This window comes from Cricetulus griseus, chromosome 3, assembly GCF_003668045.3.
Source record: "Cricetulus griseus strain 17A/GY chromosome 3, alternate assembly CriGri-PICRH-1.0, whole genome shotgun sequence".
NCBI classification, from domain to species: domain Eukaryota; kingdom Metazoa; phylum Chordata; class Mammalia; order Rodentia; family Cricetidae; genus Cricetulus; species Cricetulus griseus.
Window position 1 is genome coordinate 24,172,071 of NC_048596.1, and position 15,391 is coordinate 24,187,461.

General features: G+C 40.5%; 1 protein-coding gene across 6 annotated transcripts in view; it reads right to left on the reverse strand.

The window, feature by feature from the left end:
- Exoc6 (exocyst complex component 6) overlaps positions 1–15,391 on the reverse strand; it is a 128,515-nt gene that overhangs the window by 57,497 nt on the left and 55,627 nt on the right. For 4 of the 6 annotated variants that reach the window (XM_027407453.2, XM_027407452.2, XM_027407457.2 and 1 more), the window contains 3 exons: positions 14,859–14,993; positions 5,283–5,462; positions 4–39 (listed from right to left, as the gene is read on the reverse strand). In XM_027407453.2, coding sequence (XP_027263254.1) covers positions 4–39; positions 5,283–5,462; positions 14,859–14,993 — 351 coding nt within the window. The remainder of the gene's footprint in view (positions 1–3; positions 40–5,282; positions 5,463–14,858; positions 14,994–15,391) is intronic. The other 2 variants (XM_027407455.2, XM_027407454.2) reach the window with 1 other exon arrangement.

A 15,391-nucleotide genomic window follows, 5' to 3' on the forward strand; every position in this document is an offset into this window, starting at 1 on the left:
TACCGACATGGCTGCATAATCATTGGTGTTTGCCTTAGTCTGAGAAGGAAGGAAGCAAGGCAGTCAAATGAAAAGGGGGAAATGTATTCTAATTACAACAGAAGCAACATCCAAAGAGCAAAACTAAATACACAATAAACAAGTAGAGTCTGTGTTGCCATCATGGAAAGGCATTAGTTACCGCATGCATGTGACGGTCATTTCATTTTGAAGGCTTATAGGTGAGTTTTTACATACACATTAATCAGATAGGTTTTCTCCAAACATTTTTACATATAAGGAAGTTGGCTGGTCAACATTAACATAATGAGCTTTCACTGTTACTCAATGTATGCTGAACTGGCAGACTTAACAAAAATCAGTTTTCTAGACAGGGTTCTCTGCTCGAGAGCAATGGTTCTCAAACTTTAAACAATAATAATGTTAAGAATTAAGCAATAAGTTAAAAATGCAGAGCTTAAGCTACAGAGATTGCATTAGGTCTACAACATGCACTGAACCCGAACAGTTAGCAAGCAGCTCTTTCCATAGATGAGTCTAATTCAGGAAGAAATGAAATGTCTATTTCCTCATAAATAACAGAACATTATGGAGAACACAGGTTTCTAAGGGTGCTCTGAAAGGATAAATCACTATGTTCCAGCATAATTTATGTAGCTTAAACTAAATTCCTTAAGGAATGAAGGCTTGCATGTTGCAGATAATTAAATATATTTTGTTCCCTAAGAAGTGAATAGTAGGCAGGCATTGGTGGCATACGCCTTTAATCCCAGCACTAGGGAGGCAGAAGTAGGTAGATCTCTGTGAGTTTGAGGCCAGCCTAGTCTACAGAGGGAGTTCCAGGACAACCTCCAACGCAATACAGAGAAACCCTGTCTTGAAAAACAGAAAAGGAAAAAAAAAAAAAGAAGAAGAAGTAAATAGTAGGCCAAAGTAAAAGCCAAATTACTGGTCATAATTTAACTGCATATATGTCCCCGGTGGCTTCTTCTTTTAAAATATCAATGATTAACAAAATGTCAATTTCTTAAATAAAAGGATTTTATTAAAACACTGCTTATTTTAAAATTACCTTCTTTATTTTTTCTTACTTTTTTTTTTCTTTTTGGAGATAGAGTCTATATGGCATAGTCATCAGATAAATTTTCTCCAGTTTACAATCCTCCTGAGTGCTAGGACTACAGGCATGTACCATCCATTACATTTCAAAAGTCAATGCATAATATGTAGGTATCATTAAAAACTTTCCAGTGAAAGGTACTGTCTCAGAAATGTGGTTCAAGCTTATGTTAGCCCAGTGGAGCTCAGATCCTGCTTATTAGTGGAAACTGAGCTTCTAGCAAAAATAAGACTGGACATTTCCATCAAATACATGAGTGTAAACTCAGGCCAACTCAACCACCTCAGCTAAGCAACCAAATGAAGCTTATACTTAGTGAACTGACAACTGTGCTAGCTATAAAATTCATTCTTCACACAGATTGGGCTTGTATCTAGATAACCACTAAATCACTTCTAGATTTAACTTCAATAATTTTGTTATTTACTTGCCATCATATTTACTTACTTAATCTTTCATAGTATATATAGATATAATAGAAAATATATATAAAAGACATAGAATCAAGGCAAAATTCCGTTAAAATTTAGCAACTTTGTTAAGAAAAAGTCAGTCAACAGCAAGACAATACTATAAATCATAGGAGGTGTACTACTTTCACAACAGTTCATATTATATTACTTTTATATGATTGGGGGGTGGTTTGAAACAGGGTTTCTCTGTGTAGCTCTGCTGTCCAGGAATTTGCTTTGTAGACCAGGCTGGCCTCAAACTCAAGAGATCCACCTGCCTCTGCCTCCCAAGTGCTAGGATTAAATGTGTGCACCAATACTGTACAGCTGTGAATTATATTCAGTGAATCACACAAATATTATTCATGAGCAGTCCACATTTAAAAATTAACATTAATAAGAAAACGGGGATATATATATATATATATATATATATATATATATATATATACATTTACATGTATATATCCTTGAATTTTTAATATAATTCTTTCTGGTCACATAAAAGAAAAGATAACAAAGACAATGGTTCTGCTCTTGATTTTAAAGTTCCCTCTACAGTTCTCAGTCAAAAGAACAGGTTTAACTCACACAAACTGAACCAACAAAAGGAAAAGAAAGTCCTGAGTCTGCTGCCCAGCACTCACCACTACCTATAACTCCAGTTCCAGGGACTCCTACACTCTTCGCTAGTCTCTGCCTGCACTGCCCACATGTGATGCGCTTACATGTAAGCAAAACATAAAAAAATCAAGATGGCAGACAGAATGTTTGTTTTGCATTCTAATATACAAGCAAAATAAAAGTACCAAATTGCTGTTTAAAAGACTAATTATTCAAAAGCAAAGAAAATGAAGACATACAGGAAAATGAAAAAATGCTTTCTGGAAGACAGAAGGTGATAGAGCATAGCAGGGACAGTCACTGTGCAGTGCCCATGACCAGAGAACTGCAGTGCAGCTAGAAGCTAGCTGTGCAGGCACAGAGAAGGCAAATCTGAGAGCAATGGAAAGGGGAGTAGAGAACAGGGAAAGTAACCTGGAGAACAATTTGGGGACAGCTGAAGCTGTAGACACAGGGAGAACAAAGGAGGGAGGAAGTGTAAGAGGGAAGGGGTAAGGAGATGGAAAGGAAAGAGAATGGCAGGCATAAGAAAGGGGAAGGCAGGAAATAATTTGGGGAGTCAGCACAAAATGAAAACGTGCAGTCCTTTATTCAAAATTTAGGAACTTGAAGCTAACAACAGCAGAATATCCAATCCCACTCAGAAGCCTCCCTCCTGGGGAACGCTGCAACTGCACAGGTCACATGCAGAAGAAAGTGGCTCCCAGTGGCTGGATAGACAGCCCATCAGTTAAGATCACTCACTAACTGCTCTTATAGAGAACCCATGTTTGGTTCCTAGCTCCCACAGTAGCCAGCTTACAACTGCCTGTAACTCCAGCTCCAAGAGATCAGATGGCCTCTTGTGTCCTGTATGGACACCCACACATATACACACAAAGGCACACACATAACATCTAAATTAAAAAAATGACAAATTTTTAAAAAAGAAAATAAATCAGCTCTAAAAGATGAGATCATAACCCATGACTAGCTTCAATCCTGCTTATTCTAAGGAGAAGAGTCCTGAGCAAAATGCTAAACAAACAAAAACTATACATAAACACCCCAGTCAGATTCCTACTTACAGGGAAAGGCTTAGCAAATGCATGTATGTAAATACACACACACACACACACACACACACCATATTTATATGCAGCAGTGAAGGAAAGCCATGTAAACTCTGCAAATAAATCTTTGCTAACAACAAAACTGAAACTATAGAATTTTCAGTGTGGGGAAAAGCTTCCTCCATGGAAGTTTGTGAATAAGAAGATTCAAGGAACATACTACATCCCAAAGACAGACACAGAAGAGCGTCAGGAATCATGAAAGGTAAGGCACAGGGGCTGAAAAGAATAGGAAACACAGAGGCTACACAAAGAAAAGCGGGTAACAACCTGAGATCCATCCCTGGCTTTCTGGATTTGAGGACCCAACGCCAGGCATTCTAGTGAACAATAACTGTCCTGGTCACAGGACGAGCCCACATGCCTTAAACCCGATGGTCAGGTGAGCAGAGGGGGACATTTGGTGTGACAGTGACAGCTCAGTAGGTGAAGAATCCATTTTTGTCTCTGTAGTGGTGTGAAAGCAAATGGTCCCCAAAGAGAATGGCACTACTAGAAGGTGTGGCCTTGTTAGAGGAAGTGTGTCACTGTGAGGGCGGGCTTTGAGGTCTCTCTTGCTCAAGCTTCCCTCAGTGTGACAGTAGATTTTCTGTTGCCTGCAAGATGAAGCAGTCTTGGCTCCAGCACCACGTCTGCCTGCATGTCACCATGCTCCCTGTCACGATAATGGACTGACCCTATGCAACTATAAGTGAGCCATCCTCAATTAAATGTTTTCTGATAAGTGTTGTCTTGGGCATGGTGTCTCTTCATAGCAATAAAAATCTTGTAACTTAGGGAGCGTTACAGCCAGGCACCACCTTGAAAGGGGTATTGTTTGCACCAGATAAGGGTGGGATGACTATTACTTAAATACCTGACATATGTACAACTATGTCATAATCAAACCCATTATTTTATAGAACAAATATAATTTAAAGTTTTTTTCTTCCTGTACACCTTCCTTCAACTATTTTATTCAACTATTTACAACAAAAGAGTAAATGATGTTGGAAACACTGGGGTTGCTTTTTGCCGTTGCTTTTTCATTTGAAATAGAGGAAATGGCTAACAGTATTTCTTTTTTCCTTTTTTTTTTTTTTTTTTTTTTTTTGGTTTTTTGAGACAGGGTTTCTCTGTGGCTTTGGAGGCTGTCCTGGAACTACCTCTTGTAGACCAAGTTGGTCTTGAACTCACAGAGATCCGTCTGCCTCTGCCTCCCAATTGCTAGGATTAAAGGCGTACGCTACCAATGCCCGGCTTAAAATGAAATTTTTTGTTTTGTTTCGTTTTGTTTTTTTAAAACATTTATTTATTTATTTATTTATTTATTTATTTATTTATTACGTATACAGTGTTCTGCCTGCATGTGTCCCTGAAGGCCAGAAAAGGGTACCAGACTACATTACAGATTGTTGGGAGACAGCATGTGGTTGCTGGGAATTGAACTCGGGACCTCTGGAAGAACGGGCAGTGCTCTTAAACCCTGAGCCATCTCTCCAGCCCAGCTAGCAGTATTTCTTTAGGTTCTATGTTAAATAGTTTATTTTTAAATTCAGCCATATCTTATGTAATAGGACGTGTTGGCTAGTTTTCTGTCAACTTGATACAAGTTAGAGTCTTCTGGGATAAATAGATAAATAAAATAATTTAAAAGATCTAATTTTTCTTATACTATATAAGCTAGAAAAAACTACTGATTATATTGAATTTCACACAAACGCCTATTAAAGATTATTTCTATTTAAACCTATACTGTTGATTTCAGGAGTTTGATTTACTTTTAATAGAAAGTCATAGTAATTTAGGTTAAGAAGTACAATGAATTAAAACCTCAGTCACCTTCAGCTAGATTCTTTATCAAATGATTTGTAATAATGAAAAAAACAAATGTGCAAACTTCGAGGTTGTTTTAAACAAGGAAGCACCCAAAATTAAATTCTAAAATGTATTTTAGAAAGCAAACTTACAATATCTGAAATTGCTTATACTTACAGGCAAATGAGTAAACACTTGAAAAATGCTTCTCAAAAAATTAATAAGATCCATTAGATAACCACTTGCTCTTCCATCTGACTCCGCCATTGTCCAGTCATAATCGGCCAGCTGAACAAATTCATCAATTTTTTGATTGAGCTTGGTGTATATTTCTCCTTCTGCTGCATGTCGAGCATCCTGAGGGACAAAATAACAGTAGTAAGAAGCAGTTACAGAAGCAGGCAGGTGTCCTTAAATTTTAAATTTTTAAGTTTTTTGTTTTTATTGGGAATACAGAAAGGGTGCTTTTCTGACACGGCAGAGCCGATCTGTCTGGTGTCCTGTCTGGTCTCCTTCCCATTCTACTGTCAACCTCTGTTCTTAAGAGACTGTCTTCCTTTCCTTTCCTACTGCTGTGATAAGCCACCCTGCAAAACGTGTTAATTGTGGTTCACACACATAAATGCCTGCTGCTGCTCACCAACCTTTCTCTGCTTACATAAACCCAGATCCCAGCCAAAGGAAGGCTTCCCTCCTTCCTCCATTAACACAGACAAGGTACCCCCTCCCCCAAAGGCATGTGCAGTGATTCGTCTCCCCGATGATGATTCCAGATTGGTCTGGCTGACAATGCTAACCATCACAAGACTGGTTGTTTTGTAGCATATGAACCCCTGACTCGTCTCCTAAACCAGAAAGCAGAGGTTGCTGAGAAGAGACCACAATTCACTTCTGCCTTTTTTCCCCCCACACATACCTTTTTTTAAAAAAATAAATTTATTTAACTTTATTTTATGTATATTGGTGTGAAGGTGTCAGATCCCCTGGAATAGAAGTTACAGACAGTTGTGAGCTGCCATGTTGGTGCTGGGAATTGAACCTGGGTCCTCTGTAAGAGCAGCCAGTGCTCTTAACAGCTGAGCCATCTCTCCAGCCCCCTGCCTCGGTTTTTAAGGCATGCCCCAGCACACACAAAGAATCTCTTACAGAAGATAGGGATTTAATGTTCTAGGCTTTCGGGGGAATCCCTGTCTAATCACTGGCTGACCATTAAGCTAAGTAAGTAGACTTCAGTGGCCACACAAAGAAAATAGACTTACAAATTCATTCCAGAAAAACAATAAAGCACCAACAAGAAGAACAACAAACCCAAGGATGAATGAATACTCATTTCCAAATCTGCCATATCACATCATTTTAGATGTCTGGTTATCAATAAAAACTACAAATCACGCAATTGGTAGGTAAGGAAGAAAAAGCAATCAATAGAAGAATCATTGAGGAAGCCCAGTTACTAGACTACAAGACAAAACTTCACATAAACTATTCAAAATGTGTCCAAAAAACAAAAAGAAGCCTTAAAAACTCTTTTTAAAAATGAGGGAAATGCCTCAGTAAGTAGAAAGTATAAACAGTCAAATGACTCAAATGTATGAAGTGAAATGGGAAAGAAGCATTAGAAAGTTCAGTACCTGATGGAAAAATTAGATGATGATGAACAATACAAAGCAACTAGACCTAGCACAAATCTGCTGAAAACTCAGCAATAGCTGGCCACATTTTACTCCCTAAAAATAGACAAATATGAACTTAAAGGCTAAACACAGACTTCACAGCTGTGCTTACTTCTCAGTAAACAGAGAAGGGCACCCGTGAGGGCCAAGTGTGGACACTAGTCTAGATGAGTGCAGCACTCCGACCCCATTTGAGGAGGTTCTCCGTGCAGCAGATGGCAGTTACCACAGAAACTCACAACGTGTCAAAGTGCAGAGAGTATGTGTCTGGGGGAGCGCTCAGCAATACAGAAGACATCTATGTGGCAATGATGTAATAAAGGCACTGGAGATCAAAACGAAAAGCTAGTCACAGCCACAGAGTCAGGTGGTGGTGGTACACACTTTTAATTCCAGGACTCGGAAGACAGGCAAATGGAACTGTTAGTTCAAGGCCACACTGAGCTACAAGAAATTGATCCAGTCTAAAAGAGAAACAGCTCACATAAAGGTGATCTCAGCCCTTGGGATCCCATGCATTTAATCCCAGCTCCAGGGAGGGGGAGACAGAGAGGAAAATAAGGCAAGCGACGGGAACTCAGAGGACTGCAGTCTTGAGGCTTGGAAAGGAGAGCATATTGCCTCTGAAGATTGCATTCTGAGGAATCATGGAGACAGGACCACCCATTTTGGTTGGAGACGGAGGTTAAGAGCTAGTGGCTGGCTGCTTTGCTTCTCTGATCTTCAGCTTGAACCTCAATATCAGTCCCTGGGTTTTACAATCTGTGTTACACATCTCTATCACACCCTCTTCCCTCAGAGCTCAGGGACCATGTTGGAAGAAGGGGCAGAAAGGATTAAGAACAGAGTTTGGGAGAAGATGAGCAAAACTTTGTCTCTTGGGCACAACAGGACCATTGCACACACGGGCTCAGAGCAGCTGAAACTGCCTTCACAAGACCTGTACAAGACCAGGCCAGTCAGCATTCCAGCACAGGGTGAAGAGGCACTCATGAACCCCCCACCCCTGACTGAGGAGCTACGGACAATTGATGGCTACCGCAAGAAAGAATACGTTTTTTAAGGGTGTTGTCCCTGGTGGGTTCCCATTATTCTTCAGTGGATAATCCCACACCCCTGAGTATATGGGCAGCACACCCTAGACACGGTAGGATATGAACAAGAATAAAAGGAAGACCTAAGTTGAGAGGGAGAATGGATATGAGAGTGTTAGGAGAAGGAGCAGAGGGCAAATATGAACAAATTTCACTGTATGCATGCTTACAATTATCCAGGAATTAATAAACATATTTTAAAAGAGTTTAGAATGCAAATAAAAATAAAATTATACACATACTAAATAAATGAAATAAATGCAAAAAATATAATATTGAGCTCTTAGCAGTTTTTTATAGAAACCTCTTTCAAATGGATAATATACAGGAAGGCAAATATGAATGAGTAAGATGTACCATATCTAACTTTTTGTGCGTTTGTAGTGACCTCTCCACTTTCCACACTGCCTAGCCATTTCTATTCTCTGCCATACTTGGTTGGGTAAGGAAAGCCATGCCCTGGCGGCTTCTCCACTGTAGGACTGGAACGGGTACTGCAACAAGGATTTTCTTCCATCCCTATTAAGAGGTCTAATACAAATTTGACATAAACAATAAAAACTTTCAACAGTATCCCTTGTTAGCTGTAGAAGAAAGTAAAAGCAGTACTGTGGGTGAAACAAGAACTCAGGTACGTTTAAAAAGTCTTAGCATAATAAAGTATTGCCAAGTGTGATAACAGCAATGAGTTCTAACTCGGTAACTTACAGTAACTTATCCTCGCTGAAATGCCTAATACAATTAAACTCAGAGAAATATTAAGATTGAAGAGCTAATTCTTTGTTACTGTTTGTCAGTAACAGGATCAGTGCTATCTCTATATATCCAGGACTCTGAGTGAAGAATGTCCACCAAAGCAGGGCATGGTGGCTCACACCTTCAATCCCCACTCTCAGGAGGCAGAGGCAGATGGATCTGCGTGAGTTATAGGCCAGCCTGATCTACACAGTGAGTTTCAGGACAGCCAGAGCTACACAGTAAGACCCTGGCTCAAAAAACAAACAAAAAGGATATCCACCAAAATGTAAGCCTCATTAAGGAAAGGAATTCTCATCTGTTCTGCTCACTAACACAGCCCCATGCACCTAGAACAGTACTTGGCACACAGTGCACAGTAGATAAGTAGTTGTGAAATAATATGTTGGAGAGGTTTGTAATCTACTTCATATACAAAAGTGCCACATAGAAAATAACTACAGAATGAGTAAATAGAAGCAAATCAGTGTTTACACAGTACAGTTAAAAGAGACAGTGTGGGCTGGAACATCATGCTAGTGATAGCGTGCCGGGGGCCTATGAAGAAGCACTGATGTCAGCAGCCGTCCCCGTGAAACACTAGAGAGTAACTACCTCAGAACTTGGTGACTTAACAGGAGCATGGGTCAGAGGACAGAGGGGGATGACCTTGCCCCAGAATGTCAGACCTCAGCTGGGATGACTTGAAAGTTCGGGAACAAGACCCAGGAGCCAGAGGTCAGAATCACCTGGTGTCTTTCACTCATGTGCCTGGCACCTGAGGTGGGTGAGCTCACCACATGCCTGGCTTCTTCATGGCATGGCTCCACACCTTTGTTTGCTTACTTTTGGGGGCCAGGTTTCACTCCTTAGTCCAGGCTGGCTCAAACTCAAGATCTTCCTCCTTGACCCACTGAGGGCTGGGATTAAAGGTTTGCATCTGTACCCGCTCGATGCTGGTAACTGAACTTCTAAGGGCAGCACAAGGCTGTCTGCCAGCATGCCTGGAAGAGGTGGAAGGTCCCTGCCTTTTCTGTCCTAACCCCAGGAGCTTTACATTATCTCCACCATGCTCTCTGAGTCTTACTGTAAATAAGCACAAGTCTGCCAGACTCAAGAGTGCTCACAGTTCCTCCGATGCTCAATGAGAGAACTGCCAAGAAAGTGGTGGTCACTCAAAAGTTGCCATCCCTGGAGAGCAACAAGATCACTTGGTGGGTAGTGACACTGTGTAGGATAATCAATAATCACAGTATCAAGATTTCCAAATTACGAAATTTAACTTACTGGCATCATTTGCAATTGAAAAACTACAAAATACCATTTTGGAATGGAGCACTAGCAACTGGACAGAGGAGTCATGTTTAATATGTATTAGCCATAAGTAACACACACTCCTTCCTCTTTCACCTTCCTTGCCATATTAGGGAATGGCAGACTGTTAATGCATTCGACCCACAGAACTACACCACACCACACTGTAATGAGAGCACTTGTAAGTCAATTTCTCAGAGCAGCATAAAGATGTTCATCACTTTGCATTGTGCCCGGTGTTCACAGTCAGCCCTTCTTGCATGTCCCTAATTGAAGCAGATTAATACCGTTCACTACAGAACTACAGCGGGGTGACACTGTCGGAGCACAGCCTGACAGAAGCTCAATGCTCAGGACCCACCAGCTCTCCACTCGCTCTCCACTATCAACAGGCAGAGGAAATCAGACACTGGTTATTCCTGTGGTCTGCTCCATTCCCTACACATCCTCACCCCCCACCCGTGACTGCTCCTGCTTTTCTGGGCTGCGCTTAATGCAGGCAAGGAGAGAAAGATAGAGGCACAGCAGTTTTCTTTCTTACTCTCGACCATAAGAGGCCTCTGAGCACTAACTCCATCCACAAAAACTTAAAGCTAAGAGACCCCCTCCAAACCAAAACTTTGAAAAAAAAAATTTAACTCTAGCTTTAAAATTAACACTGTATTTCTGTATTTGTTTGTTTGTTTGGTTGGTTGGTTGGTTGGTTTTTCAAGACAGGTTTCTATGTGTTGTCCTGGCTGTCCTGGAACTCTCTCTGTAGACCAGACTGGCCTTGAACTCAGAGATCTACCTGCTTCTGCCTCCAGAGTGCTGGGATTAAAGGTGTGCCCTATCATCCCCTAGACTGTTATTTCCATTTTTTAACCATATAGTTTTATTGCTATAAAACAAAGAAGGTTATTAGCTCACATTCTCTATGGGATTAAATTATTAACCAAAATATTTTTGGTCTAAGAACCAGATACCTAGACATTTTGAAGCCATGTGGGAAAAAAATAAGTTTTAATCTGAGGACAGGAAATATATAATGGCAATAAAATCACTTACTTTCTACTCAAATGAAGTAATTAAGTGTATTTTCTGGATCTGGGCAAAATGGTGCACACCTTTAGTCCCACACTAAGGAGGCAGAGGGAGGCAGGTTTGTGAAGCCAACCTGTCTACACAGTGAGTTCCAAGCCAACTAGGGCTACACAGTGAGTCTACAACCTGTCTACACAGTGAGTTCCAAGCCAACTAGGGCTACACAGTGAGTCTACAACCTGTCTACACAGTGAGTTCCAGGCCAACTAGGGCTACACAGTGAGTCTACAACCTGTCTACACAGTGAGTTCCAGGCCAGCTAGGGCTACACAGTGAGTCTACAACCTGTCTACACAGTGAGTTCCAGGCCAGCTAGGGCTACACAGTGAGTCTACAACCTGTCTACACAGCGAGTTCCAGGCCAGCTAGAGGTATACAGTGAAACTTCAAATAAAAAGTGTGTCTTTTCTGGACTTAATGTTTGGAAAAAAGCTGATCCAGATTACACTAGTTTGTTTTGTTTTGTTTTTTGAAAAGGAACTAAGTAAAAATGAAGCAGAGAATATAAAAATTCATCTTTGTTATCACTGTTGCTATCAAGAACTTTGGGATTAGCCTACTTCTCTAGGATAATATTGAGAAGTTCTGCTTTTCCTGTGAACTGGGTTAAACAAACTTTTCTCAAGACCTCCTTTAAATTAAGGGAAGAGCATGTTTTAAAACATTATTAATGTCTTCCACAGACTATGATAGCAAACAAAGAACTCTAAGTAAAAACTTCAGTGACTGCGCTGGGTAAGGAAAAGAAGTCAGCTAGCACTTTTGAACAGGAATAGTAAAGACATCTATCCGGAAGGACTTTGCTAAGCACTGGGTCTAAGACATTTTACAACCCAGACAAATAAAATCACTTGGAATTACATGTGCCCTTGGCCCAGCACAAACTGACACACTACTATATACTCTTAATTAAAATGTAAAGAGTCGGTTTATAAAAATATAATAGTCTTTCTTTGTTTGTTAAAGAAATAGTGCCCTCTAGGGGCAGAAATGTATCTAGCATAATGTGCCTACCTTTACTTCATTGTATGACAATGCTCTCCTTCCATTCATTATCAGAGCTTCTCAACCAAAGGTGCAGAACAGAACCACCTGAGGAGCTGTTCAACATACACACAGGTTCCTGCTCCTCCTGAACTGTAAGCACACGTGTTCTGAATAAAGCTAAGCAGTAACAGCTAAACATCGTTAGTAAACACCTACACTTTCTGTTATCTGTTGTTCCTTCTTTTAAAAGCCCCCAAGCACGCTTTGGGAAAACACAGGTATGGGTTTGGGCAGGGCTGAACCTAGATCTAGCTCCAAGGATGGGTCCTGATGAGGTCAAGTTGATTGGTAATTCCCCACTTGCTAGCAAAGAATCCTGTGACAGCTAGGGCATGAGGTTTGGAGCTGTGACCTGCTAGCCATTTTGCTATCAGGGGAGAGCCTAGAAGAGCTCTGTGGTCACCATGTAGACTCTGTACACTGTGAAGTGTGGAGATGAAGCCAAACTTGCATAGATTAGAGCTAACAGGGGAAGAGACATGGGTCCCGGGGGCCCCTGAGCAGCCAACTTCACCCTCACCTGAAATCTGTCCCATCCTTGGACCTTCCAGTCTCAATGGGCAAAAATCTTTCCCATTATTGTAATTTTCTGTTATTTTTTAAATAAGCCTTGATTTGTTGCCCAAATTGAGTCTTCAATTCCTGGACTCAAGCAATCCTCCTGCCTAAGTATTCCACACAGTCAGAACTACAGGTCAGGCCCATTATTGTTTAAGAAAGTTTGAGATGTTTTTCTTGCCATTTTTTTTTTTTTTACTGTTGATATCACTGATTAATGTGAGTACCCCATTTGAAATACTTTATGAACACTTAAGGACATTAATTATGAATGCCTAGGGACATTTTAATCATTTAGAGCAAAGGAAACACTCAATGACCTTTCAGAGGTCATAAAAATAGAAGTGAGGTCAGGCTGAAACCACCTCAAAAAATGTGTCCTCCTTAGCTAGTTTTTTTTTTTTTTTTTTTTTTTTTTTTAGATTTTATTTATTTATTATGTATACAACATTCTGCTTCCATGTATATCTGCACACCAGAAGAGGGCACCAGATCTCATAATGGATGGTTGTGAGCCACCATGTGGTTGCTGGGAATTGAACTCAGGACCCCTGGAAGAGCAGTCAGTGCTCTTAACCTCTGAGCCATCTCTCCAGCCCCTTAGCTAGTTTTTATTCTGACTCAAGAAGCAGTATGCCAGTAAACCATCTGATCTGCACACTGAACTTCCTGATTTGAATTGCATGGCATACACCATCCATTTGTCATCGAATGGCAACACTGATGCTAAAAACAGAGGGAAAACAAATTAATGCAATAAAACCTAAAATTTACTCATGAGAAGAACCGTGACAGTGAGACAGAGAGAAGCCCGATTAGGTTTATGGTTCCACAAATTTCAGTCCAGGGTTCCTTGGCTTAAATTGTGTATTTTAAAGGCTAGGAAGACACCTTTATTTGATACACAAACATGAGGACCTGAGTTCAAGTCCCTAGAACCCAGATAGAGTGGGTGCCATCCCAATCATTTGCAAGCCCAGCGTTCCTACACTGACGTGGGAAGCAGAGACAGCAAGCCTGGTGTCCACAGCAACAGAACAGTCTTAAAGAAAGGAGAGGCTGGCCCAGGAGCTTCTGAGGACTCTTCTGTCCCCGCCCTCTTTAGGAGTGCTGGGAATTAGGACACTGCTGCACCCAGCTTCCCTGGGGTTCTGGGGATCTGAGCTCAGGTCCTCATGCTTGGTGATGTCATCTGGCATATGGAACAGCAACTGAGTCAGGGAAGAACTGCCCTGAGTGAAGGTGGGTGGCAGTGTCAACAGCCTGGAGGTTTAGAAGCGACAAAGGCAGGAGAAACAACCAGCAGACACAAAGCTGAACTCGAGCTGCTATGGGGTGAGCCACTCTGCACTACCACGTACTCATCACCACAATACCTGGCCTCATCTTAAGCCCAAAGCACTAAAGCCAAGGAACCCCGGACTGAAATTTGTGGAACCATAAACCTAATCGGGCTTCACCACTCTGTTTCTCAAGAATCTGTCACAACAACAGAAAGCTGGTACAGCCAATGGCAAACCTACTGCTCAAGACTGATAGAGCAAGAAAACAGGTTATGTCAGGCATGGTAGTGCATGCTTTAACTAACCCCAGCACTCTGAAGGCAGGAGCAGGCAGATTTCTCAGTTCGAGGACAGCCTGGTCTACAAAGTGAGTTCCAGGACAGCTAGAGCTACACAGAGAAACCTTGTCTTGAAAAACAAAACAAAAAAAAAAAAAAAAAAAAAAAAAAACCCAAAACAAAAAGAAAGAAAATAGATTATAAAAAACACATGAAATTAATCTTGTATTCTGCCTAACACACCATTGACTGGTGATTCTCTCAGCACACTCCATGGCCTCACACAAACAGAATTCTTTTCATCCTGCCATAAGGGAGGCTTGAATCTATTTTTCTTCGTATCAGAACCAAGGGGGATGGAAAGCAAACCTCCTACTTCATTTTTATTTCCAAATACACACAATCATGTACACTTATTAAACTATGAAACATTAATGGAAATTCAGTTAGTCTAATTCAATACTGCCAGTACTTATTGTCAAATCATGAACAAACTGTATTATAAAGGATCAATACTATTTTTAGTATTTCAGTAAGATGCTTAAATTGCCAAGAGGAACACACAACTGGTCTTCATTATGGGCAATGATTATCTCCAATAGAGTCTCAATGTTTAGAATACAACAATTAAATTACCTTTAATTTCTTAGAATAATTGAGCAAAAACTTTTGGTCTTATTTTCTATACCTTAAAAGTAGAAAGTCCATAGAGTCTTGTGGTGTGAGCAGTTTCTTGAGAAATATTTGTAATGTTAGTGATAAAGTCTTCCAGGTATTTGCAAGCCTGTTCCAGGTGTGTTGTGTTTATGATGATCTGTACCAGCTGAAACACAGGAGAGCCACAGTAAATATAGACCACGCCGACAGAGGACCACCTGACCTCTATCTAAAACCACAATAACTACTTCCAGTCTGCCTCCATACTATGTCTGCATAATTCCAGCAAAACAGGATATAACTGGTTATCTGATTTAAAAAGTCTACCCTAAATAGTTCTTATGAGAATTAATGTTGTTTTTAAAAACATGTATATTCTAGGAGTCCACAGCCAATTATTTTGAAATAACTTCCCATAGCAATCTGTAGATCCCATACACTAAGCACAAAATGAGGATTGTGACTGTATGAAAGGCTGTGCCCTTCACATCTCCAACTGTCTACTATTCCCGCATATTTCCACTTTTAAGGAATTTTTAAGTTTTATGTGTATGTCTTGTTTGC